General features: G+C 36.2%; 1 protein-coding gene across 1 annotated transcript in view; it reads left to right on the plus strand.

Annotated features, from left to right (window-relative positions):
* LOC136293946 (adhesion G protein-coupled receptor A3-like) overlaps positions 1-25,397 on the plus strand; it is a 257,200-nt gene that overhangs the window by 81,107 nt on the left and 150,696 nt on the right. Inside the window, exons 3-6 of the mRNA XM_066191148.1 lie at positions 13,078-13,149; positions 16,868-16,939; positions 24,188-24,259; positions 25,002-25,165. Of these exons, the coding sequence (XP_066047245.1) occupies positions 13,078-13,149; positions 16,868-16,939; positions 24,188-24,259; positions 25,002-25,165 (380 nt within the window). The remainder of the gene's footprint in view (positions 1-13,077; positions 13,150-16,867; positions 16,940-24,187; positions 24,260-25,001; positions 25,166-25,397) is intronic.

Raw genomic sequence — 25,397 nt, forward strand, 5'->3', positions numbered from 1 at the left:
TTCTTCAGGATTAACCCTTTTAAAAATGCTCCATATGGAAAAAGAAATGCAAAATCATATTTAGCCTCGTGTTCCATGTCTTTATGAAATTATAAATTGGTTTTTGAAGTATTGCCTGCAGTGATTCTTATGGGTATTGCACTGTGCCATTACTTAGAAATTGAAGTTGCAATCCCAAACACGTACCTTAGCTCTCTGTGTTGGAAGGGAGAAAGTGTCACATTAATTATGCTCTCTGCTTTCTCACTCCTGTCTTACTTGGGTTTTCGTGATGGATTGGAGAGAAAGTTGATTCTTGTCTTGGCCTATTTCAAACCGTCTGAAAACAGCTAAAAACAAACTAAACCCCAGCCAAATGGGTAGTAAATAATACATACAGGCCTTAAACAGAAAATTTAGCAGCTTGCTAGCTGAGGAAGTTGCTAAGACTCCCATCAGCAACCAGATATAGTAGATTTAGTGCTTCTCACCACTGTCATGCATAGAAAAGATACTCGACTTTCAACATTTAATTCTCAACTATTCTTTGGAGGCCTAAGCTCTGTATACAGTGAACAGGGAGAATTAGGTCTGCAAGAAGAGAATCCAAACCAGCCATCATGGCTGAGGGACTGAACAGCCATTGGGCATTTAAGAAGTGCTGAAGCCTGACGTGTTTTTTTTTCCTGGCATTGGGATTTGCAACCTAATACTTCTACTGAAACCCTTTCTTTTTATAGGCATAACTGATAATAACATATTTTATTTGAAATATGGTCCTAAAAGAAAGTAACTGTGCTTTCTCTACTGGCCTGCTGGCTGGAGTGTCTGCTTTGGAAGAGAAGGACTCAGATTCAGCCTCTTCAGCCTGAGCACATCACACATTCACTTGCCTCTGTCAGAAAGGCCATAACCAGGATGCAGATGTTGTTGAAGTGGAGCTGTGCCAATATGTATCCAGGTGTTGAAGATTTATGGGGCCAGAAAGGAAAGAACAGAAGCAGACAAGTGCCAAGGGTATTTCTTCAACAAGGAGATAATGGGTTTTGCTGTAAACAATTGTTCGATAAAATATAAAAATACTGTTTGATGGAAAAGAGACCCCAGCCAATGTCTTTAGTTCCTGTGTAATTCAAATGTAGTTATCTATCCCTTCTGGGAGAGGATGGTACCAAAACAGTGTCTTCTATTTCTCTAGCTGTAATTAGTTCTTGTAGGAATGATGGAAAGCAATATTTTGTCATTCCCTTGGATGCTGGGCTGTGCTTTGCTTTTGTGGCCTTGCTGATGGCAACTTCTTAGCCTGCCTGGCCCCGCAGAGAGCCATGGTGTGTGCAGGTCTTGCTTGAGAATCCCAAAAGGGCTTTTGTTTGTCACCAACCTCTGAGGTGTTGGGCATTGCCAGCACCCTTTCTGAAGTTTGGGGAGTTGAAAAGTGGAGGCTGAAGTAGCTGCAGCCATTCGGACACGTAGGAGGTGAAGTGGGGGCTGGGAGTTGCACTCTGGACTTAGTACCAATGCTCCACTCAAGTTTGACTTTAGTTGGTCTAAGTGCTTTTTTGGACTCAGGCCAACACTTTCCTCGCTGTGCTCTGGGTGACCAGCGTGTATTGTCGTGGCTCTGCCAGGCATTAAGTCCTTTCTGAGTTTGATATGCTTTGAGTACTTGAAAGGGTTGAAAATTATTTCTGCCATTCAGGGCAATTGATTTGAAGAAGAGATTATCCAGTCCTGCTTTTTGTTTCAGAAATGTTTGTGTGCCAGTTTGTGAATGCTTTACACGACTTGACTGGCTGTGCCCCAGAATCCTTTACGGATACTGCTTGTATAAATACAACAAGTATTTCATGTCTCAATATTGGCTAAATGAAAATAACCTAGAAAAGGAAGAATCTCTAAATAAAATCTGCATGGATCTCTATGCCAACTGTTGCTAATCTGTTGACGTGAGTTATAGTAACAATTTTCAGGAAAAGGACTAATTCAAAATTTCAGAATAGAAATTAAATTCAAAATAGAAAAGTCGGAGTGACCTCCTCCCCAGCAAGGGAGTTTTATATCAGGCCATCTCTTAGGGAGATTTCCTATCATCTTTTAATAAAACGGTTGGATTCTGCTAGAGTACAAATAGTTTCAGAGAACTTTAATTCACAATTACCTAGAATTGAAATCAGCATCACAGAGCTAGTGTTCAGCTGAAAAGATTTGAGATTACTTGAAAGAAATGACAATTCAGAAAGGAAATGTCATTTTGAAACAGCGTTGTTTCCCAATTAATAAATGTTTCCTAAGGGGTGAAATATTTTAGTGGTTTTAAATAAGAAGGAGACATAGCAGGGTCCAGGGTCAAGTTTAATTTTCTTGAAGTAAAATAGCCACAAGGAGAGATGCTCTTGCAGAAGAGCAGTTGAGAGGCTTGTGTACCACAACAGAAACTGCATACTGAGCAGTAAATATTGTTTCAAATCAAAGGACATAGTTTTGTTATTAGATCAACAGAGAGTAATAAAAGCTACAGTGCTTTGTAATTTTTCCGTTGATGGATGTTGTTCTGTTGGCCATGCTATCGGAAACTTTGAAAGAATAAGAAAAGTGTAGCCCTACTGAAGTTCAGCAATATAGAGCTTAGTTTATGAAGGACTAGTGAAGCCTCATCTGTGCAAGTTTCCCTCTTCGTGAGGAGATGCAGGAGGTATTTGAAATACAAGATCTACTTTGACTTGATCATTAATTATTGTTTACATATTTACTACTACTATTGTTTTTATTATTGTGTCAAATTATTAAAATTGTATGTATTATGTAATTTAAATACTTTGAAGAGTTCTTTATGTTATTGTATCTTGCTGGTACAATGGTCATTATCTTTGTAGTCCATGTCTCACATAATCAAGATATTTTTGCCTTTATATATATGATTTAATATATTGTGACTTTAATAATAATATATATATTTATATATCACATTAATTATCCTAGTGTCTAAAAGTTTCATAAAATGACCATACAAGAATTAAGATAATTTCATTTTGTAGTAAGAATGAAGTTTGCTAGTGATTGTCATAAATCATAATTCAATAATTCATTTTACTGGACAAAAATGTTAAGCTGCTGTTTCTAATTTTTGTCTAAAAACATTTAGATCACAGTCTAGTGCCATGAAGCATTTTGTGAGTGGGTACTGGATCCATCACCTTTTAAAACATTGTGTGTTTCTTTTCAGGTGTAAAAGATTAAAACGTTTCAAAATGGGAGGAATGAATATAAGACACGTATTTTTGTTAAATATAATCCCAGGGAAATTGTTTAGTGGAAATACATCTTCAAAATTATTACAGTGGTCGCATGAACAGAAAACAGTCAGAACATGACAAAAGCCAGGAATTTCTTCTTGAAATTGAGAGGATAGGAATGTAAGCAAAGGGAATGAAGTGCAGGGAAAATTGCTTGTGGTTAAAAGTGAGAGAATTGATTAGAAACAGAATGAAAGAAAGTTGTGTTAGACAACTGCAGGCGGGAATGAAAGGTTATAATTTGCAGATCACTTTTGCTGTCAATTTGGAATTAAAAGCATCTTTCCTGTTGTTAGTACAAAGCACTTGCACAATTAAATAAAATGCCAGTTCCTCAGGGTCAACTGTAGCTGCATCCCTGACCCTGAGCAGTCTAATAGTCCACTGGTTTAGATACATTTATTTGATGTAAGAATTATTATTCCAAAGAACTATTTTTATATACCTCTTAAAATGCAGGTATGTAAGACTACATGGAACTGTTTCTTAGGAGTTTTGCTTGAACTCTTGTTGAGTCATAGTTTCCCTGCAGTATAAATTTTTACTTCACAAAATAGTTGATTAGACACCAAAATTGTTCTTGCCTTAGCACAAACATTAAGAGTTTTATCAGGGCATTGTATATTAGAAAAAAATATAAAAGATTTTCTATATAAAAATCAATAGTGATAGATGACAGGAATATAAGATAAACTCACTTGTAAAGCTAGTTTATAGAGCTGCTTAAATCATGAATGATTTCTCGGGATTTTTTTGAAATTTATGTAACATAGTTTAGCTATATTTCAGCACATCAATTAATTAAATTTATGAATATCTAGGCTTCTGTTTCCTGTTAGGACCACAAATAGTTCTCTTAATCTGTTATGCAGTCAGCCAAGGTCAGCCCACCACAATGATATATTCATCTGACGTTTTATGTAGTGATGTCATTAAGATAACACATGATTTGTGTCAGATGCTGTCATCCTTTAAGAGGATGTAGTAAGTGCATATTTATAAACCCACATGTTAAAGTAGCCACCACAAAGTCCCTTTGAGGACTGCCACCAGATTCTTGCTCAATCATGTAGCTCTTCCAGAGCTCCAGCAGCTCTGGGAGGCGTTAGGGCTGTTCATACCTAACCAGCAGCTTTTGTGTGCACCTCATGCCTGAAGGATGGTTTGATGAGTAAACTGAATTATTTGTGGGAGAGAATAGCTGAATCCCAGGCCTGACCTCGGAAAACTGTGGAAATAAAGCACTATTTCTGAGGGCCTGAGGGAGAGGCAATGTGCTGAAAGTAGAGGAGATGCCATGCAATAAGGTATGAATAAATAAGCTGGGAGAAGAAGTTCTGTTACTCTGTGTGGGGAGAAGGATTGGTAAGGAAGGGATGCCTAACTGAACAAAACATGCCAATAGCTTTCAGCAATAATGGTCTCCAACAATAGCATACTCCTTCTTTCCCTGCATCCTTTTTTTGTGTTTCCTTTCCTGTTTCCTCCATTTTTTGGTATTCTTTCAGGCTGTGAAGGCCTGTGAGTGTTCCTGTGGCCCCAGCTACTATTGTGCGTTATTATGTCTGTGCTGATTTTTGTTCAGTTTTTCAATAATCTTTGCGTATCCTAAGGCTGAATAACTGAAACTTTTATATAAGCAAACTTATTTTAAAACTCTATAGTTTTACCTGAAACACTAGCGACGAAACAAGTCAGGAAAATCATTGAAAAAGAGCATTTCAAGTGGCACCAACAGAGACAGGTTGTTAAGTATGTGTCAGCTTATTATTATTTATAATAGAATATATTTTGGCTTGAAATTAATATTGGCAGTTCTGAGATAGAAGAAATAAGATTTTTTTAGGGTTTTTAAAAATAATTTTTACTTGAAAATCTCAACATACACATTGTATACAATATAAAGTATATGGCAATGAATTTGAAGAATGGGTAGAAATTATGCATTCACATAGAACCTCTGGTGTCATTTTTCAGCCTTGTAGTTTGCTCATCTGTATTTTACATGAAGTCTTAGCAAAAAGTATTTTAAAATTTCTGACATTTACCTGCAGGAAAGTGCAAATTTGTAAACTGTGCACTGAAAATACTCAAGAAGGTTCTGCAGAGGTGCTGCAGGGGGCTCACATTAACCCTCATTTCTGCAGAAGACAATTCTGCATGCCTTCTTATTAGCACACATGGTTGGTATTTGAAAAACTGAAATTTGTCTAAGTTATTAGCAAAGACCCAGTTTGTATAAAATAGGACCTTCTGGGGAAGGATTCTCAGACCAGTCTTCCAGCAAGATTTAATTCCTCTGAGTTAATCTGCTTATAGGCAATTGTTCCCTGCTATCCTTAAACTGCTTACTGGCAGTTTAAATTGACAGGATTTCTGTGCAATTAATGTTGCCTCTAACAGTGACTGAATTAGGTGTTCAAATGGTCTCAATATTTGTTTCCCCCCTCCTTTTCTGGAAAGGGCTTCCCTCTCTTTATGATGCGGGAATGTATCTGGGCATTGCCATATTCCCAGGTAAATAGGAAGAACAGCTTTGAGTATGATGGCTCCTGGAGATGGGTGCAGATTGTTTCAGTGTCATCTTGTCCATCTCCTGTCATGAGCTGAATAATTACTGCAGGTCCTTGGGCTCATTGTCAGTGTCTATGTTCTTTGTGATATTGTTGATTAAGATTCTTACTCTTTTAGTGAAACTCTGTAGAAATAGTAAGCAGGAAGAAAGATGGAGTTGCTCCTTGACATTTTTGTTTAATTGATTCACCTTGTCTAAGAAGTGTTCTACTTCTCTATTATGAAAACAGTACAATGAAATAAATGTTCTAGGAAAGATGATTCCTATTTTCTTGATCTACTCTGAGTAATAAACTATCTTAGTTTTGGCTCAAAAGTACTCCTAGGTTAAACTGTGTGCCATCTGCAGGTACTTATCTTTCCTTTACACCTCAGGCTAGAATTCATTCCTCTTTCCTTTGGATGTTTTAAGTCATGGAAGCCCAAATTGAAATTCAATAAAGAATCACTTGTGGTTTTCCAACTCGATAATGTAACAGAAAAAGAATCAAGTATTTCCTGTAAAACAGCCCCACCCAAAACTCCATGATATGATGGATGTGTATTTTAAGGTTCTCATATTTAACAAAACACATTTCCATTACACTGATACCTCTGATAATTTGGCATAAAAACTAAAATCACCATATTTTATTATGAAAGGATAATTCAGATACACTTTTGAAAATTCTGGATAAATTTCCAGTATTCCATGTTATTTTTGTGCTATGATACCAGAGTTTGAAATTTGACCTAGGAATGTTGAATCCATGTTGCTGGAAATCTGTAACAGCCAAAGCAGCTTAGTCTTAGAGTGTGGAATAACAATTCCTACAACTGGAGCTGACATCTTTCTCAGTCGAAAGTATGTTTTACCCACTTTCTACGTGTCTGTTTTACATTTTAGTTGGTTTGTGTGTTTCGTTTAAAAATTTAAAAAAAGAAAAAAGTTGAGGATACTTTTTCCCCTACTTTTTCATTTTCCTTACAATTTTCTCACAGGCTGGAATTAATCTCTGAACTCATTTAGTTTTTTGTGTTTTTTTTTTTTCTTTCTTCCTGCAACAATTAGCCTTTTTTTCAAGAAGAGGGGGGCACATGTCAAGAAACGTAACCCATGCTGAACTGCCTTCAAGGCACGAATACAGAGAGAAGTCCCAGTAGGTGCAGAATTTAAGGAAGCCTCTGGCTCTTTGCAGCTACCAAAGGTTTCTGTGTTCTTTGTGTCTCTCCATAGTTATGGAGAGACACAACCTCTGCCATTGTAATCAACATAATGCCAGATCTGTCGCTGTGCACCAAGGCCTTGTTGCCGGCAGGGAGGCGTTTTCTGCTGGCACTGCAGAGCTGGGGACACTGAAACCCACTTTATCTGCTCTCAGCATTTCTTTCTTTTGACCTTTCAGTCTTGTTTTAGCCCCATACAGCTGATCCAAGGCACCCCTCCTTGGGGGCTGGGTGGCACAGCCACTCTGTCTTCAGTCCCCAGGTTACAAGTGCCAAGAATCTTCTGTGCCTAATGTGATCTTACCACATATGTCTGGGTTTGTGGCATGGAAAAGGAAACATATAGGAACAGTTGCATGTATTTGGAATGCTGAATTTTTGTTTCTTAAAAACATGCCAAAGTGGAAGAATCTGGAAAGCACAGATGATTTTTCTTTATTTGAAAATACATTTCGAGCTATCAATGACAAAATGCTGAACATAGAGGATGGTGACAAACATCTTTGCACCTATATTCTGGTTGGTCAATGCTCTATTTAGCATGAAACTGCATTAATTAATCTTTTAAAGTGTTATTTTCTATCATATACATTTATAAAAATATATCAAAAACATTGTACTGCAAGTCTATCTTGTTTCACCAAGCTTTTTAACAACTTTTTCTTACTTGACATGCTGCTCCTTCAGTTCAAATACCCTGAGTCTTACATTTTTGCTCTACGACTATTGCTGTGAAAATGAAATAACTTATAATTCTGTGGGATTCTTTGAGCAAGCAAAGTACCATAAAGCCTCTCTCTGTTTTGTTTCAGCTGCCATTATTAGTACTTTGTGTTACACTTTTAGGCGTGTTCCTAAATAATGAATTACTGCCAAATTACCACAGCACATTTGATGTGAATGAGTCATCAGCCTTAAATTAAAAACCAAATTGTGGCGACCTTTCTGTTGTTCTGCATGTCATAATTGCCATCAAGTGTTGGGTCTGAAACCTCCAATCATTCATTAGCACCTTGAGTGGACAGCAGTCATTTTTTTTTCTAGTCCTTAGGGTCTATTGTTTTAGGGAATCCAACCAGTAATGGCTTGCATTAAAAAGGGGAAATTAAAGGAAAAGACATCATCAACATGCTAAGGAAACAAAAGACCTATAGCCTCTGTGTCTGGAAAGGCAGACCATTATTAGACAATTACTGTCCATATTTGTGTGCATGTTTATGTTTATTATCTGATGTTTCTAACTGAAAAGAGTTTTGTCTTTATGTCTTGGAACTTAACTGAGATGTAACCATAACTTTTCTGATTCTGGAAAGTAGGTTAAATATCCACTCTCATTGCTAAAAAAAAAGAAAAATAAAGACAACAAATGAGCTCTGGAGTTCCATGGGAGCACCTTAGTTAATTTAGTTACTGATGATGGTACCAGGTAATTGATACTACTTAATCTGCCTGTTTCATAAGGTATGCTTGGCCAACAATGCATTTACCAACAATGGAGATGAAAATCAGTTTTGATTATAACTATGCCACCAAAGTACAGCAACTTACTGGCTCCTGTACAGATGGGTACCTTCAAAATATCTTCAAGACATGTTTTGCCAATATCAGCTTAATTCTTGTTCCTTGTATTCAGGAGTGCCAGCCCTGATGTCACTGTCATGATGGCAGAATAGGATCTAACTCTTGTCTTTCATCACTGGCTCTGCCTTTTTTCTACTGCAGTGACCATAATCTTTTCTTCAAAGATCTCGAGTCTGCATTCATTTCTTGGGCAAAGGTGACATTTAGTTTAGCTGTAATATTTCACATGAGAAAGAAGTTGAAGATGTGACCTTAATTTTTTTTTTTTTTTCTGGCTGTTGTTGTTGTTTCATAGTAGCATGCAAAATGTGGAAAGTCAGTCATATTTCATTGGTATTTGGCATCTGCTCAACAACTGATTGCTCTTCTCAGAGCTTTTTTGGAAAGTTTGCAGCACCATAATGACAGCTTTCTAAACACAGATGTCCTCTTGGTACAACCTATAATTTTTTATGAAAGATGTATCGATGTCAGGAATTTGAACAAAGTGCTGGAATTAGTTGAATATTCTTGTTATAAAAATGTATTCAAAATATCTACAGTACATACATTGTAAGTTGGAGGAAGAATATTTAATGTCTGAAGGCAAAGATGTTGGTACAAAACATCAGAATATAGTTTAAGATAAATTGATTGTTTTGTTAGTGGACTGTCTATACTTTTTCCCTCTATGTTCTATACTGTGTAAGTGCATACTGTGACCTTGAAGCATCAAGAACCTCAGGAATACATATTTAGATAACAGGGGATTTTGCTATAGAAGATGTCTAATAGCTGAGAGGCCTGGAATAGTTACTAAATGTTCTTGTGAAGTTCCATTAGTAGCCTGTTCCTCTCAGCCAAGCCATCAGGAAGTGAATACTTCAAACACGAATTCTCCCTCCTCAAGTTAGCTATTTTTCTTAAGGTTTCTCTTAGATGTTTTCAGTAAGTAAAAGTTAGTTGAAAGCTTAATGTGTAAGATGATAAACTTCCAGCACCTTGTGGTTCTTGGTAAAGGAATCCTCGATTGTATTTACCTGTGGGCCTATTATTTGCAAATACCTACAAATAAGAAGACGGTGCTTAATGGTTATTGTATGTAATTTATGTAAGTTCAGACTTGCAGGTGAAAAGGAAGGTCTCCTCTGTAACCATTTGAGATTGTTTTTTAATGAGAACACAGTCCATTCTATGTTGTTCTTCTATGTCTTTAGTTCAAGTTAAGACCAGAGTACCATGCAGGAAGTTTATCAAGCAACTCTAATGATATTAGGGGAAATCTAGTTCAAGAAATACTGTCCCATTTTGGTTTTGTGCAGCTCTGCAGCCTGGATATAAGTGCTGCAGTTTTTATGACTGTAGCTAACTTCATGTAGCTTCCCTCTATCTGTACTTGTACATGGCACTTGGTTTTGATTTATTTTCAGGTCTATACTCCCACACCACTAATGACACGTCATTCAGATTCAGAATAGATACTTTAATGTTAGAATGCTGCATCAGAAATGATGGAAAACCATAAGTGTTAGTTAGAAAATGCTTTCTTTTTGGACTTCAACTGGGTCACGCTGTGGTCATTCAATATTATGATACTGGGGTTCTTTCCCTTCTCTCTTGCTTCTGGTTGATGATAAAATCACTTGTCTGGTATATGTGCATGTGTGTGGCCCAGCCTGGGCTGCTGTTTGGCTTGTCTTGCATCACGACCTTTTGCCAAACCTCAGCAGTAGCTCTTGGGGAAAAAATGTAAACATACAACCAAATTTACTCTGGTTTCTTTATTTAGCTCAGTGTGAGTTAATTTTAATTGCTATAAGGCTTCAATATGACTGGCTTTTTCCTAAATCAGAAAATGGGAGAAGCTAATTTAATATTTTAATTATAGTAATTTAGTAAAAAAATACAAGCGGGTGGAAAGCAAATGGGATCTCCTAATGCAGAAGTAAGAATTTTAAGTGTTTAACAGTTTTGATCATTTCATTTATTAATTTTAATCACATTAAAAGATGTGTTCAAGGATGACAAGGAAGAAAACACCTATTTTGTTAGGCCAGAATTATATGGAAACATTATGCAATAACACTAATTACTAAGAAAGTGCCAGAATTGTGGTCAGTGTAATCATCTACAATTTTCTGAGAATATCCTTACTAAAGTGACCTATCTAATTTAAGTGTAATTTCCAGAATAAGGAGACCAGGTGTCTTGTTTGTGACAGTGTAAGTGATGGACACTTTTCCATGTAATGGTCTACCTTCTACTAACATTAAATGACCTTTTTTCTTCGTGTAGGTGATGGTTGAGGATTATGCAGGTTTTTCCTATGTGGTCACAAGCTATGGAGGAACAGGGCAAAGTTTCCATTACTAGAACACAGAAGATTTCAGTAAATGGAAGGCCTTTTGTCTACTTGGTTATTTTGACTGTCATTAAAACTCACCTGTCAGCAGTTTGCCACTTACCCTGACTATTTTGTATTTGTTCTGAACTGTTGCCACTGTTGGCTACGAGAGCTGATCACTTTGCCTGATTGCAACTTGCAGAACATTTAGATGAGTTGACATTTAACACAGAATGCCTGTAATTGATATAAAAATTATTAAAACTGGCAGTTTCCCCTGTCTAAAATGCGCATATTTACATCTGAATTAGGCCTCTTAAGTTGTTTACAAATGTGCCCCAGTGTAAAGCCTGAGATAAATTTTTGCTTTGTCTTATAAGAATACAGGTGTTCCATGAGGAACATGGAACAGTATTCTTCTGGGCTTTTTTATATGGATTGACTTCTGCAAGCTAAAGAACTTCTTTGACCTCAGTAGTTACATATTTAAAGTACTGTACAAGCAAAAGGAGTTGACACAAATGTTTAGTATTGAACATTTGAATGTTAAAAAAAAGAGGCTTTGACTCACCCACAGAGCAAAAACCCTAAGTCATCAAAGAAATAAACACTTGTGTAAATTAACTTTTGCCAGCAAAAGACTTGTCCTTGCAAGTTGACTCTTGAGAAGAGGGTGCAGAACTTTTGTTTAAACAGTTTTATTTATGATAAGGTGTGGAAAACTCACAGTTAAAGAAATGGTCAGAACTTCTTGAGCAAATGAAAACAGAGAAAGATAAATCTAGTAGCTGCTGCTGATTCCAGGAAACTAAGATGAAAATGTTTGACCACAAAATATTAAAAAAAAAAACCAACCCTAAAGCTTCTTCCAGTTCTTAAAGACTTAAAGACTGTTAGTGTTGCAGGCTGAAAGCTGAACTTGACTGTAAGAGTCTGACTCAGATCTTAGGGACAAATCACTCATCAACATCATGGCTATAATGAAATGGGTGTGAGACACAAGCTTTTGGAACTTTATTGAAGAGATCTAAAATAATGACTAGGAAAGTGTAGAAGTACTTATTTATGATTTTTGCTTTGAAAATAAAATATGTCCTTCTGTGAAATAAAGATTTGGGATGAAATCTTGCCCTATTCAGCCCAATCACAGGTAGTGGACTCAAGCTTTCAACTAGCGTGCATTTTATCTGCATTTATAAAAAGTCATAAATAAGATTATTCCAGTGGCTGTTGATCCATCCATGCTTTGGCAGAGTTAAGCAGTGTATGTGCTGTAATTTCTGGAAGTGGCCAGCCTAAGAAAGAGCACTGAAATTAGTGAGCACCAGTTGCTCCCTGTGAATTGCAAATTGTCAGAAGATGAACACTGCCTACAAGAATTTACAGCATTTGTCTCCTAGGCCTGCTTATCTGGTTGCACTGAAGGCACTTCCTCAGGGTTCACATCACAAAAGTCTTTGAGACAGTTCAGTAGTAAATCTCTGTGGGGACTGAGCTGAGAGCAGTGTCATGGCCCCAAGCTCTGTGTCAAGAGCAGACAAGATTACTAATTCCAGTGAAATATTCTTTATCTGTGAAACAGCCAGTCCTCTGGATTGTCAGCAAGTGCAAAATGAAGCACTGATCTGCCAAATATGAGAAACTGCCTGAATTTCAGGACAGAAACCTGACCTTCGTGTTTGTCTCACATGCCAACTGCTTTGCCTACATTAGGTGGAAACAAGAAATTTATTAAGTGTAAAGTGCACAGCACAATGAATAAGCAAGCTAAAAGGCTCTTGCTTTGCTGACTAATTATTTCGTTCACTCTTTGATTAAAATATTTTTTCCTCAGGCGAGAATGGCTGGTAAGCTTGTTTTGAAAAGTATAAATAGGAAAAAAAGAATTAAAACTAGCAGATTTTTTCTAAACGTCTAATCTTAACCATCTTGCTTGGAAAAATATGCTTTTATAATCTGTGGATGATGTACTGTTTTTGATGCTACTATTTAAAAGAAATTCTTAGTTTTAGCTAAGATAGATAAAGGTTGGAATTGCATTGCATTTCATACTCCACATGTGTAACAGTGGTAAAGTAGGTAAAATGATAATTAACTGCTCCTCCTATTATGTCTCTCTAGAGATCTGAAGAATAATTTGATCAGCACAATTGAGCCAGGGGCCTTCTATGGGCTTTCAGAACTGAAGCGCCTGTAAGTATTAATTCCATTTGAATTATTCTGAAAATTGTGTTTGTATCGACATTTCTATCCTTGGGCAACTCAAATATGACACCAAGCAATAATCAAATAAGGGCACTGGGTGTAAAATAGAAAATCACACACTCTGCTTTTTACATTTACCATGCCTTTTCCTTCTTCTTTCCCTTCTTTCTTCCATTTCTTTTTTACCTTTTCCCATTTAAAATCATCAGTTTGCCCTCCAGTAAGTGTCCTAACAAGTACACCTGCAAATGCCTAAGCAGATGATATATCACTATAGACATTAATCAGAAATAACACTAAACAGTTCAAATGTGTGTGGATAATGGTTTGTGCTACACTAGGTGTTTATTGATTTTGTTTACTTTTATCATAAATTAGCCCAATAAAATACATTAGAAAGGAAGCTTTGTCATACTGTAGAATTTGTCATTTTCCATACCATCAACCTTGACTTTGCTTGATTTTATTTATTTTTTTGTTATTTTCATCATGGTTTTCTAAGGAAACAAGATCTTACACAGTGTATTCCCTGTCCATCATTCTTGCAATTCTGCCTTGGAAAAGGTTCTCATAGTACTTTCAGAAGGACTGGCTGACGTTTAAACTACATTTTAGAGGGTAAAAATATCTAAACTACTAGGATACTACAGCTGGGCATTTTTCTTTTCATTAACAAGGACTACAGACCCTCCTTAGTTGAACTCAGCCTAAGGAAAAGTGAGATGAACCCTTTTAAAATTACAATTTTCCAAGTGACAGCTTCCAAATGTCCATGCACTGTCTAACTAGGCCATCAGCACATGCCAGGCATTTTCCTAGTAATCATGTGTGCTGTCTTATGAGAAAATCTATGAGAAAACCGGGGTTAGTTTAGTGGGATGGGAAGATTTAGATGAGAAGGAATGCAAATCCACAGAAGAAGAATTTTAGAAATCCTCTGTGTGGTAGCCTCGAACTTCTGGGAGCACTGCACAAGGTGGTTTCTCTCTCTGACCATACTGCTGCTGTATTTTCTAACACCAGTCTCTCAGTTTTACTGTGTTGGGGTAGAGACCCAGTTGCATGATAATGATGAAGTCACAGTAGAATTTAAATTTTTAGTAAAAATAAGAGTGTTAAGTTTGAAGCTTTCTTGCTGCCTCTGTGTACAGGGATGACAGTAGAATGCTATGATAAAAATGAGCACTAATTGTTGCTTTGGCCGTGCACTCTAATAACACAACCCTGACCTCTTGTGGGAAAACCAGGAAACCTTTGCAAGTCATGGGCTGCACAACCACAGACTGCACAGGTGGGGCCTTTAGGTCAGCCAGGAGAAAGGAATCAAGGGAGAGGAGCTCATCACTCATTGGAAAAGAGAAGAAAAGTACAGCACAGTAGAACTGGCAATGTTGAGTTTTGTCATGCGAAATCTCTAAAACTCCCATTGCTAATATGAACAAGTAGCACTGGGAGCAATCTAGAGGATCATTTACTTGCTGGACTGACAGATTTAGTACAAATCCGTGTAGTTCCATGGTAAACAAGAAAATATCTTCCCACCTTCAGTGTGCAACTGTTGGGAAGGAGACACTAGAGCAAAGGGAGTAAACAGTGTAAACTCCTGTTGAATACTGAATATAGTAATTACTTTATGACCATACATTCACATCCTTTTATTTTCTGTGTAAAATATAAATGATGCTGAGAAAAGCAGAATCTGATGTAATGTGGACAACTGCAGGAGAAATGGCTATGGCAACTCAGACAGACAAGCCACAGGCTGTCAGAATGTTTTCTGTGAGTGATTTTGAGAACTGTTATAATTTGTATTTGAATGACAAACTGAATTATTTCCAGGGTTTACTCAAAAAGGTACACACAGACTTAATGGAAATTGATAATTCATGAATCTGTGAAATTATGGCATTTGATTATTTAACACAGAAGAGTTCTTTTCTCTAACATCAACTTTGTAAGTCAGCATCAGTAAGTTAAATGTTTTACTTCTGAAAAGTAGCACCAGCTTTGTACATTATGAACTGAATTGTGTTTAATGTAAGAGGTATTAGTCTGGGGGAAAGTGTAGCTAGTTGTCTTTTCTTTTTGCTAATTTTTTTTTTTGGAAGACATGTTTTACAATACAGAAATTTCAGCCACTGATATATGTCTTTTATGAAAATAACACTTATTGAAGTAAACTTCAAAACAGTGAACTTTAAAAAAGAAAAGTGTTTATTCTTTCATTTTGGTAAGAATAAGATTTTAGCGTATGCCAATCTTAGAGAAATATGCACTTGTATTGAGTAGTATAGACAAAATCTGCTTTTGCTACCCAGATTATGCCCCACATTGTGATGCAATTCTTCCATATATGTTCAGACTTTGCCTGGACAAAAGTAATGCATTACCCAACCAAGAATTCTGTGTAGGTTCCTCTTTTTCTAATTGAAAGATGTATAGATGCATATGTATTTGTCTTAAACTTGCATTTTTAGATTTCCCAAGTAGCTTTTATTAGGAGAACATAAAGAACAATGCTAATAGGAAATTATTGCACTGTATTGTATCCTCAGTATTATCTCAGCTGTTCCCTACTTAATATCCTTGACAAGCATTTTAAAAATATTGTCATTCTAATATGATTTTTCATCATATACTTGCACAGCAATTCATTCTTTGTCTGATAGAAGACAACTTCATAGTGAACTCTAAAGAGATTGCCTTCATTTTCCAGCTAATTGGATGTGTTCCCATGAAAGCAGTAACTGGATTTGTCAAACTGCAACCTTTAGTCTTCTATTTGGTTACTTTAGTGTTCTCATGTATCAGTAGAAAAATATGGAATCTGCGCAATGTAGTAAAGGAATCAGAAAACTAATTCTAAAACAAAAAATACATCCAGATCAATTTTAACATTTTTTCTTGGCTGCATGATCACTTAAAATCCTTACATAATTGCAATTATTTTAAAAAAATGTATTTGGTGAGAAGGAATATTTGGGACAGCGTTGAAAAACCAAATACATAAAAATCTAACTCTAATTCAGAATCTACCATGGCGAATTATTCATGTTTTTGCCACAATATAATTGCTTATTCCTGTCCTCATCTCCTTCCTGTAAGCGTCCTGTACACTATGTTGCATGTATGCTTATACAGAAAACATTTCTTTGCTTTCTGCAGGCAAAAGTTATGGAATGTAATGCCTTTTACTGTTTTGCTCTCAGAAAGCCGCAATATTGCTCTTAAAAGAGCTTGCCAAGTGCTTATCAAGACTGACCTCACTAGCTCAAAAATTAATTGCCTTCTGGTTTCTGTGATTTCAGCAAGAAAGGCTGCTGTTAATGAGATGAAACATGAGTAAACAGTAAAAAAAAAGTCAACTTTGGCTGAATATTGCATGGAACAAAATGCAGTATTTTTCCTAAGTAAAAAACCCACATGTGCTAATAATTCAGATCAAGAAAATTCTGTATATTGATAATATTATTTTGCTTTTATTTGCTACTTATATTTAAAATCCCATTTTAATGCAATTAAAACTCACAGTGTTATTTGTGGAATATTGCTCAATAGTGTTTATATAAAAGTTATTTAATTTATTTAAATCAGTTTTGGTTACTTAACTCCCTAAGTACTAAAAATATAGATGCTTTGTGTGATTACGTAGGGGTGTATATAAGTGACAGATTCCCTTTTTCATGGGATTTTTTGTTTGTTTCAGGGATCTTTCAAATAACAGAATTGGTTGCCTGACACCAGAAATGTTTGTTGGACTTAACAATCTTCACAAACTGTGAGTATAACACCAGTTTTGTTTTAAATAGACGAAATCGAAACTGTCACATGACTTAGTTGGCAAGAAAATTACATTTTAAGAAAGTTGAAGATTTTGTCCTAAAAGGCCCCTCTCCTCTTTGATTATGAGTTGATGATGAGTTGATTATGATGAGTTGATATTTTAAATGTTTTCTCTCTTTCAATTGTAAAATCTATTAGAACTGCAAAGAATTAAATTTCATTTTCACGTTAAAAAGAGGAGAAACACAAAATTTCTGTTTGTGTGTCTAAGAAACAATTAGAGTAAGTTGGCTGTAAATTTCCTGGCTTGGAAAGAGACAATTCACAGGAAAAATCCTGGTTTAAATGGATATTTGGCTGGGCCCAGCAGGCTCTGGATCTTCATGCAGATCTGTCTTCATTCCTGAATGAGAAATAAATTCCTATACTGCATCACAGTGTGTGACAAATCTCATACTTTATTTTTGTCCTCTCCAGCCAGTTATGGCATTTCCTTGAACAAACAGGGAAATCTTTCTAGGAAGATATGCCATGAGGTCAAGATAACACCAGGTAAAAGGCTGAAATCTGGCACACTTACAGATCCCATTAATGAGAGAAACTCTGCCAAGTCTTCTCTGATGAAAACAAATGAGAACAGATGATGGGAAGGGGCTTGATAGCATGTGATGAACAGGTGCAAACCGCCCCTCTTTTTACTCGTCTCAAATGATGTGCCAAATTAGGCAAGCCAAACTCACCTGTTGAGGGTTTCTGTGTGCTTTTGTTGTGCACAGTGAACATGACTGTGACTATAAAGCCAGATTATCTTGGGAGGTAAGTTTAATTCAAAATGGTGAAGTTGTGTAATTAAATGGAGTGTGTTTCTAGATGCTGGGAACAGACTCAGTAGAAACTGTTCAAATCCATGCTCTCTCAGAAAGATCTGAAATTTCCATTCACAAATCTGTAAGCCCCCATCTTAAAAATCAATTAGAAGTTCAGTACAGAATATCAGTCTCTAGGTGGCAAAGGACAGGAATTCAATCCCAGAGAGTGCACAGTAGTTGGTGTGTGACAGTGTTTGACTGTACTGACTCTTTTCTCTGAAGCCCAGGAAAGAATGTGGCAGTGTTTCTCTTCACCGATGCCAGAGATGCTGGGGAAAGGCACAATGTGCAGGCTTAGCGCCCGTGGTTACTGGGCTGATCAAACCACACCATTACAGTTTCTTTTTGTACACATCTGCTACATCCCTACTGTTTCTGGTAGCCCAAGTGTCTGTCCCAGTGTTGGCAATTTTTTTCTGAGCTGTAAGGACCAGAGAAAGACTCACCACTTCCCTTTACACAATCATTAACGTTGTGTTTTCTTGCATCCAGTCTTTTTGTGGGTCTTTCATTTTGAAATGGCTGTATATCCAGAGCTTGCTGTACTGTTTTCCTTTTGAGGCCCCAGTTTACAGCAGAAATTTGAATAAGACATTTCATAAGTGTTGCTCCGAAGTGACAGTCTAGTAACATTTCTCACTTTGAATAATGTTATTTAATGAATTACAAGTCCTTTCAACTTAAAGAAGGTTCATATCTTCTTGTTCTCCTAACCTTGACCAAACCTTGGCTTTGTTACCACCAGATTTCATGTTTGTATTCTCTTCATTCTGTGAGGCAGAGTCATTGTTGAAAGCTCTAAGTGCTATCACTCAGAAGACCATTTCTGCAGAGCATCAGTAATGTCTTATTGCCCTCCATTCCATCTTATCCATTATCTTACCTTGTTTTACAGTAAATGCACTTAACACCAGGTTCTTCACGCTTTTGTGGATATGCATCAGTGAAAAAATTAGGATTCTGGTAACTGGATACCTCTTGGTCTGGCCTCTTTGTATTTTATAACCGAATTTTGAAAGAAAGAAAAATGGAAACAAAATGTTGGCAAATCAAAAATTGGTAAAAAATCAATATGTGGCTATAGATGCTATATCATGTAATCATATAGAGATCTTTGATTTTCTAGACAAGATAAATTATTTCTTGGTTTTCATATACATCTAACATGATGAGGAGATGATAATTAAATTTATACTGGTGTTTCCATGTGAGTGGAATTAACCTTGCAGGCTCCTATTTGCCTGGCTGTTCTTTCAATTTTAACTCATTCTGCAGATCAGAAGTCATACTGGGATGGTCTTGGGAAATACGCTTTCCAGGACTTAGTGTGAGCTTCTCCCATAAAGATATATAAGCCAAATGACCAATCTGACTCAGCAGAAGAGAAAATCATAGTAATGTGATATATTTAGGCTGTATATAATACCTACTCTTTATTAATCTCTTAGTTATAATGGATTAGTATTGTTGAAGTATCTTTTGCACCATGTATTAGCGTACTTTCCAAATTTTAACCTAAATTCCTCCTGTCACTTTGCTAAGCTTTTCCTGTTATCTTCTCTCTAGTTCTTTGACCTTTTAGAATTTTGAATTATTGTTTTCAAGATTTAAGATTTGGTTGTTAATCCATTAAGTCTATCTTCCATTTTTCTTACTTGGGTTTTAAATTGCCTTTCTACCTCTGACCTAATTAAATGGGTCCATCCTGCATTGTAGTCTATGTGGCCTAGTGCTTTATTAATTACTTTATTTGTTTTATTAGTATTTCAAAATTCTGTCCTTTGGAAATTAGAGGCGTAGTAGTACAGTCTAGTTTATGGTTTCATCTGAAGTGAATCAGTTCATGATTGCTGTGTCAAAGCTACAGCTGCCTTGCAGCGATTGTCCTCCTTAGCAAACCAAAGAGTACCACCACTCTTGTTGCGTCCCTGATTATTTTGTGAAAAAATACAGCTACAGTCCCAATCAAGAGGGACTGTTTCCCGCCATTCAGAGTATCATATAATATTCTAATGCTGATGGTAATTATTTGAACTGGGATCTCATTTTGTCTGTGGTGTGAGAGGTGTCACTGTTGGTGGACTGCAAGCTGATGCTGCCTGGTACTTTTCTAACACTCTGTAGCTTTGTTTCCCTTGGAAGTTTATGAAGAACCACGCCTTTTGAGCATGTTTAAAAAGTGGCAATAGGTCACCTTTCTGTTGCTGATACCTTTGAATTGTGTTTACTTGCCATTTGACGGGTAGGAGAAAGCTGTTCTCTGGAAAAGTAATGGAGAAGCGTTTACTCAGTGCAGCATCAGTGTTCGTAACAAGGAAAAGATGACGGGTTCGTAAACATGGAACTGGTTTCATAGCCATTTACTGAAGGAGAAATATAAAGATGTATACATATGTGTTGATTTATGTAGCTGTTGATTTGGTAATTAGAGCTCTCCTGTGCTACGTTGGCAGAGATGAAGTACAGAAGCATCTTTGCAGGCTGTTATCAAAACCAGTAGGGAGAGCCATGAGTCCACTGGAAGGAGCAAAGGACATAAATCTTTTCATGTGCCTTCTGTGAAGTACAAATATGGGATTTTCTTGTACTGTTTACAAGCACAAATGACAAGTGAAACAAAATAACACAGCGTATTTCACTCAATATTGTAAATCTAATTCAATTTGAAAAAAGACAGAGATAGAGCTGAAAAATCAGCTCTAGGCCCAAACTAAAACAATGTGGTTTAGCCCAATGGTGTGATGCATAAATCTTAACTGAGTACAGTAAAGGTATGTTCAAATACTTCACTAAAAGGATGAGGATTGCCTGGGCTTACAGGGATAATGCAGACAACTCTTCAGAGGGCTTGGCGGTTTTGTGCAGTCTAGTTTAGAACAGGACAACCTACAGAATTCTTGATTAAAGAAAAAATGAATTAGAAGTATCATCTTTTTTAAACATGCAGACACACAGAAACCACAATAAACGGTCAGCCTCTTGATAATGTAGAGAAGACTTTTACTCCATTGCAATCAAGATGTGTATATCAGGGAACAGAAATGGAATTCGAAGTTACTAATGGAACCTAAAATTTCATGCAGGCCCTGAAATTACTGCAGCCAGTGACTTCTGATTATGTTCCTTGAGATTGATCTGATTTTTACACCCTCTTGGATTTGACTTTTACTCTGTAAAATGATTTCAAAATGCTTTCACGTCATAGGACATATGCAGCTGGCACTGTCTCAGTATGAGTAGATTTTGCATCTTCTAAGATACTAGTTTACCTCTTTTGGCTAATATATTACCTCTTGGCTGTCTTTATGCTGTCATGAGGTGCATGTATTCTAAATAGGAGTGACATAATTGAATGCAACAAATCTTCCAAATCTCCTTTGGACCCAATGTTTCAGTGCTTTGTTCCAAAATTATGTGTGCAAATATATTTCTGCTTGGTAATGGAGCTGCTATCTTCATTAATTCTGTTTATATTTAATCTAAGTATTAAGAGCTGTGGAATACTGGGATGATGCCACTGTACTGATATATCAGACTTCATTTATTTAGTCCCTCATAATTTATCCTTTCAGGTTTCAAAATTTTGCAGCAAATAGCTACTGCTGGATCTTCCCTTTGAGGGTTCAAACCCAAACTTTATCATTGCTTCCAATTGTTTGATTAACAATTAAAGCTATACCTGATTTACTCTTCATCCTGCCTCTGAATCATCATCAGCAATTAGCTTTGTGATAATATAATACTGCAAATTCTTGAGTGACTTTCTTGTTGTCATTGCACCAACTAATCACTTTGTATGGTGCCAGAAATCAAAGAAAAACTAGTAACCCTGTTAATCAGACCCCATTTCAGCAAAATTTCGGCAAATAAAGAAATACACAATGTAACCTGCCGTCTCTGTATTTCTGTTGCCATTTTTTATACTTCCTGTCTCACTTCTCTTTTTCTCTTTTTTTTTTTTTTGCACAGATCAATCTGTTACCATTGCATTCAACTTTTGCTTTTTAATGCTGCTCTTAAGACGGAAGCGTTCTTTATATTCATATAATTCTGCTTCTATCTATATTCTGTCTCAAATGGTACTTTGACACATGTAACTCTTGTTGACTGTTTTGGGGCATTTGTCATTTATATTAAAACTTTTGGCAGAAGTGCTTTATTAATTTCTATAAAAGTACAAGTATTGGTATATGAAAAAAAATGCACAACTTGCTAAATAAGAATGAAATGTTTTGTCTCTGATAAAATTGAAAACACATATTTCTATTAATGGAGTGAGTTACTGGCATAGTAAGTGCTGTCAGCTTTGGAGTGCATTAATTTGTTTTGTTTAAAATATTTGCAAACTAGGTGTTACAGGCATTTTTAGAACAAATGCCCTTTTAAATCAAGCTAGAGTGGGGTTTTGGGATATCTGAAATGGAGGAATTTTACAACACTATACATTTGACAATATTTTTGTTTATAATGTAAATTATCTGCACTAAAGAACCAAGTATTTACAGAATGTTGCATCAGCTCAGAAATGCATGAGTTATTTGGGTGATATGAGAAGATTTCTGAAATTTTTGTTAAAGAACAATCTATTTCCACTGTTGGATATCCAAATATTGTAGTTATGTTTCTTGGACATGGACTTATGTTGCTTTTTGACTTACACAGCTCTTTGAACATGATCCTAGCCTGCTAATTATTAGTAGTAATATGGAACCTTCAAACCAGGTCATTGCCAGAAGAATATAAAAGGTTGAAAGCTGGCTTTTTGCTGATGTCACTGTCAGGAGCTCCATTATTCCAACACTTGGTAAAAAGAAATTCTATAGGAATTCTACAATCTTCTGTAAATGGAACTCAAGTTAAGAATTTTTAGGTTAGTGCAGTGTAGGTCAGTTCTGGCTCAATGTCTTGGTGAATTTGGTAGGACATAAAAGCTCATGGATTCAGTCTGCACCAAATGAGCACCTCTGGCTGGTGCTTAGGTACATCTGCTGAACCCTGCTATGTACACTGTGCAAATGACTTACAGTTTGTCCCCAGTTCCTAAAATATTGACCAGACATAAAACTTTTCTTCAGTCCAAGTGGAATTACCAAACTTCAGTCTTGGTGCTCTGTTTGTTTTGCCATTTGAAGCCTGGCAAGGCTTAAGGGAGAGCCTGGGATTTGCATCAGATGGGAAAATTTTCTGTACTGCAGGGGAAAAGGCAAAGAACAGGACAGGGCAGATTGCTTTCCCCATCCGTCAGTTCAGGACTTACTGACTGTCCCCTGTCAGTAAGTTTATACTCATGTAACTGCTTTTATACCACTGGAACCACTTCTGATTTATTTCAGCATAAATGTCAGGGTTAACAGTTTCTGTTTTAGTCTTTTTAGTATGTCAGTTCTGAGTAGCTGCCGGAAATGCCTTGTCAGGCCTTACATCCAAAAAAAGACTTAGGTAGGTCCATCTAATTTTAAGTAAAGAGGTTAAATAAGTCTGTGAAATGCTCATTATTTTTCGTTTCCTGTTGACAAATCCAAAATATTAGAGATAGAGAAATATGTGTCTACAAGCAGAGATTCATTTCCACCTTCAGATATATCCACACTTCAAGAGGTACTTGAATGTTCTTCCAAGAGCTTTGCACCAAAACTGTATAAAGGTGTACTGTTAAATAAAATCCCCAAAATTAATTTAGTTATATCAACACATCTCATTATCACTCAATAATTTCACTTTATGTTGCTGACCAGTTTATTTATATACTCTGTTATCAGAATTTTGTTTTAAATTACTAAGAAATTTTGAAGTGTTCAGTTGTACACAAAAATGAAATTAGTTATTGCTTCAAAAATGTCTTAAACTAATTTATAAATTAGCACTGTTTTCTCTTTGTAGTTGAATTCATTGATGCATAGATTTCTGGACAGGTTTCAGTAGAAAGCAGGGTTCTCAACTTTCAGTCTTTCTTAGTTTGGTTCCTTACCTGGTTCAGATCTCTTGCAGCTTGATGGATTCCTCACTGTGTACTGTGTGTACAATAAAAATTACAATATAGGTCTCACTGACTAATTATTTTATTAATATTTTCACTCAAATGCTAGAATATTCTCTTCTCAAATTCTGTTCTTTTAAATATGTAGAAGTGTTCCTCCTTATGAGACCAAGTGAATTGTATGTATTTCTGCTGGGAAAATAAAACAAGAATTGATTCAAATATTACTGTCACCCACCAAAACCAAAAAGCAATGTACCAAATTTAAATATGGTTTTTACTGTTGTCAAGAAAGCAAAACTTCTTAATTAGCACTGGGAATATTATTTTCTATAACAATTTTCTTTTCTTCCTGTATTTGTTATAACCAACAGTAAATTGCTTTTTTTTTCCTTAGGAATTTGTCAGGGAATATTTTTTCAAGTCTCATGAATGGACTTTTTTCTGAGCTGCTATCTCTGAAAGCCCTGTGAGTATCATTCCTTTTGTTTGTAAATCTGAAATAATTCAGAAAGGCATTAACATAAACATAGCAGAGCTGAATATGAATTCACACAGGATTGTTTCTAGAGATGTGTTCCATGCATCCATGTTATCGATGTCTGGCTCACTGCTGATCAGCTGCCAGCTTTGCCTGTTGCAAGGAAATGGATAGGACTGACAATTCTACCCCATTCCTGACTAGCCCAGTCTAGTCCCGCTGACTAGCATCCTTTTCCTTTTTCTTTATACTTTATGATCTTATCCTTTCTCATGGTTTCATGCATTACATTGTATTAGGCGTCTAATTGCCAAAACCAGTAATGTTAAATATTTCTCCTGGAATTATACTAACAGTTCCCAGTTATTGATATTGATTGTTCCTGCCTAAGATTTAAAAGTGTATACTGAATGTCTCTACTTAGAGGGGATTTTAGTAGACGAAAGTATGCTATTGTATGATTTTCTGCAGTAACGCAGAGTCAAAATTATCTCAGTAGTCAATGATGCTGTTCTGGAACCAAACACAGAATTTTTGCATAATGTTATGAAAGTAATTAACAGTGGGACAACGTGTATTGGTTGTCTCAGACTATCTTTGTATTCATGTATCCATAGTTATGCATTTATCTAGAGTTCTCTTTGGAATTAGATAATTTAAATCTAGCAGAAGGAAGTATGTTCATGGAAACTTCATGTGTACCAACTGTGGTCATTCTTTGCCTTTGTAGACATTTCAACACTGATTCACTGATCTGTGACTGTAACCTAAAATGGGTCTTGCAGTGGGCCAGAAATGCTTCAGTCCGAATAGCAGAGGAAACAGTTTGTGCTTACCCCAGTGCTTTACATGGACTATCACTTTATAACCTGAAGGAAAACCAGCTGATATGTGGTGAGTTGTACTCTGATTTAGCATTAGAAATTGAAGTGGAATCCAGAGAAAATATCAAAAAACCAGAAATGGTACAAAACCCCCAAAATAATAATTAATAAAACTGACAGGTATGTGGCACAGAAGATACACCTAAGAATGAAAGAGAACAAAAAAAAAAAATAGAATTTTCTTATTTCATGTCTCAAGAACACCACTGTTCTGCAATGTATTCAGTAATATGCAATTATGA

This window comes from Chamaea fasciata, unplaced genomic scaffold (genome assembly GCF_029207755.1).
Source record: "Chamaea fasciata isolate MVZ Bird 193981 ecotype frontalis unplaced genomic scaffold, bChaFas1.0.hap1 SCAF_9, whole genome shotgun sequence".
Classification (NCBI taxonomy): domain Eukaryota; kingdom Metazoa; phylum Chordata; class Aves; order Passeriformes; family Sylviidae; genus Chamaea; species Chamaea fasciata.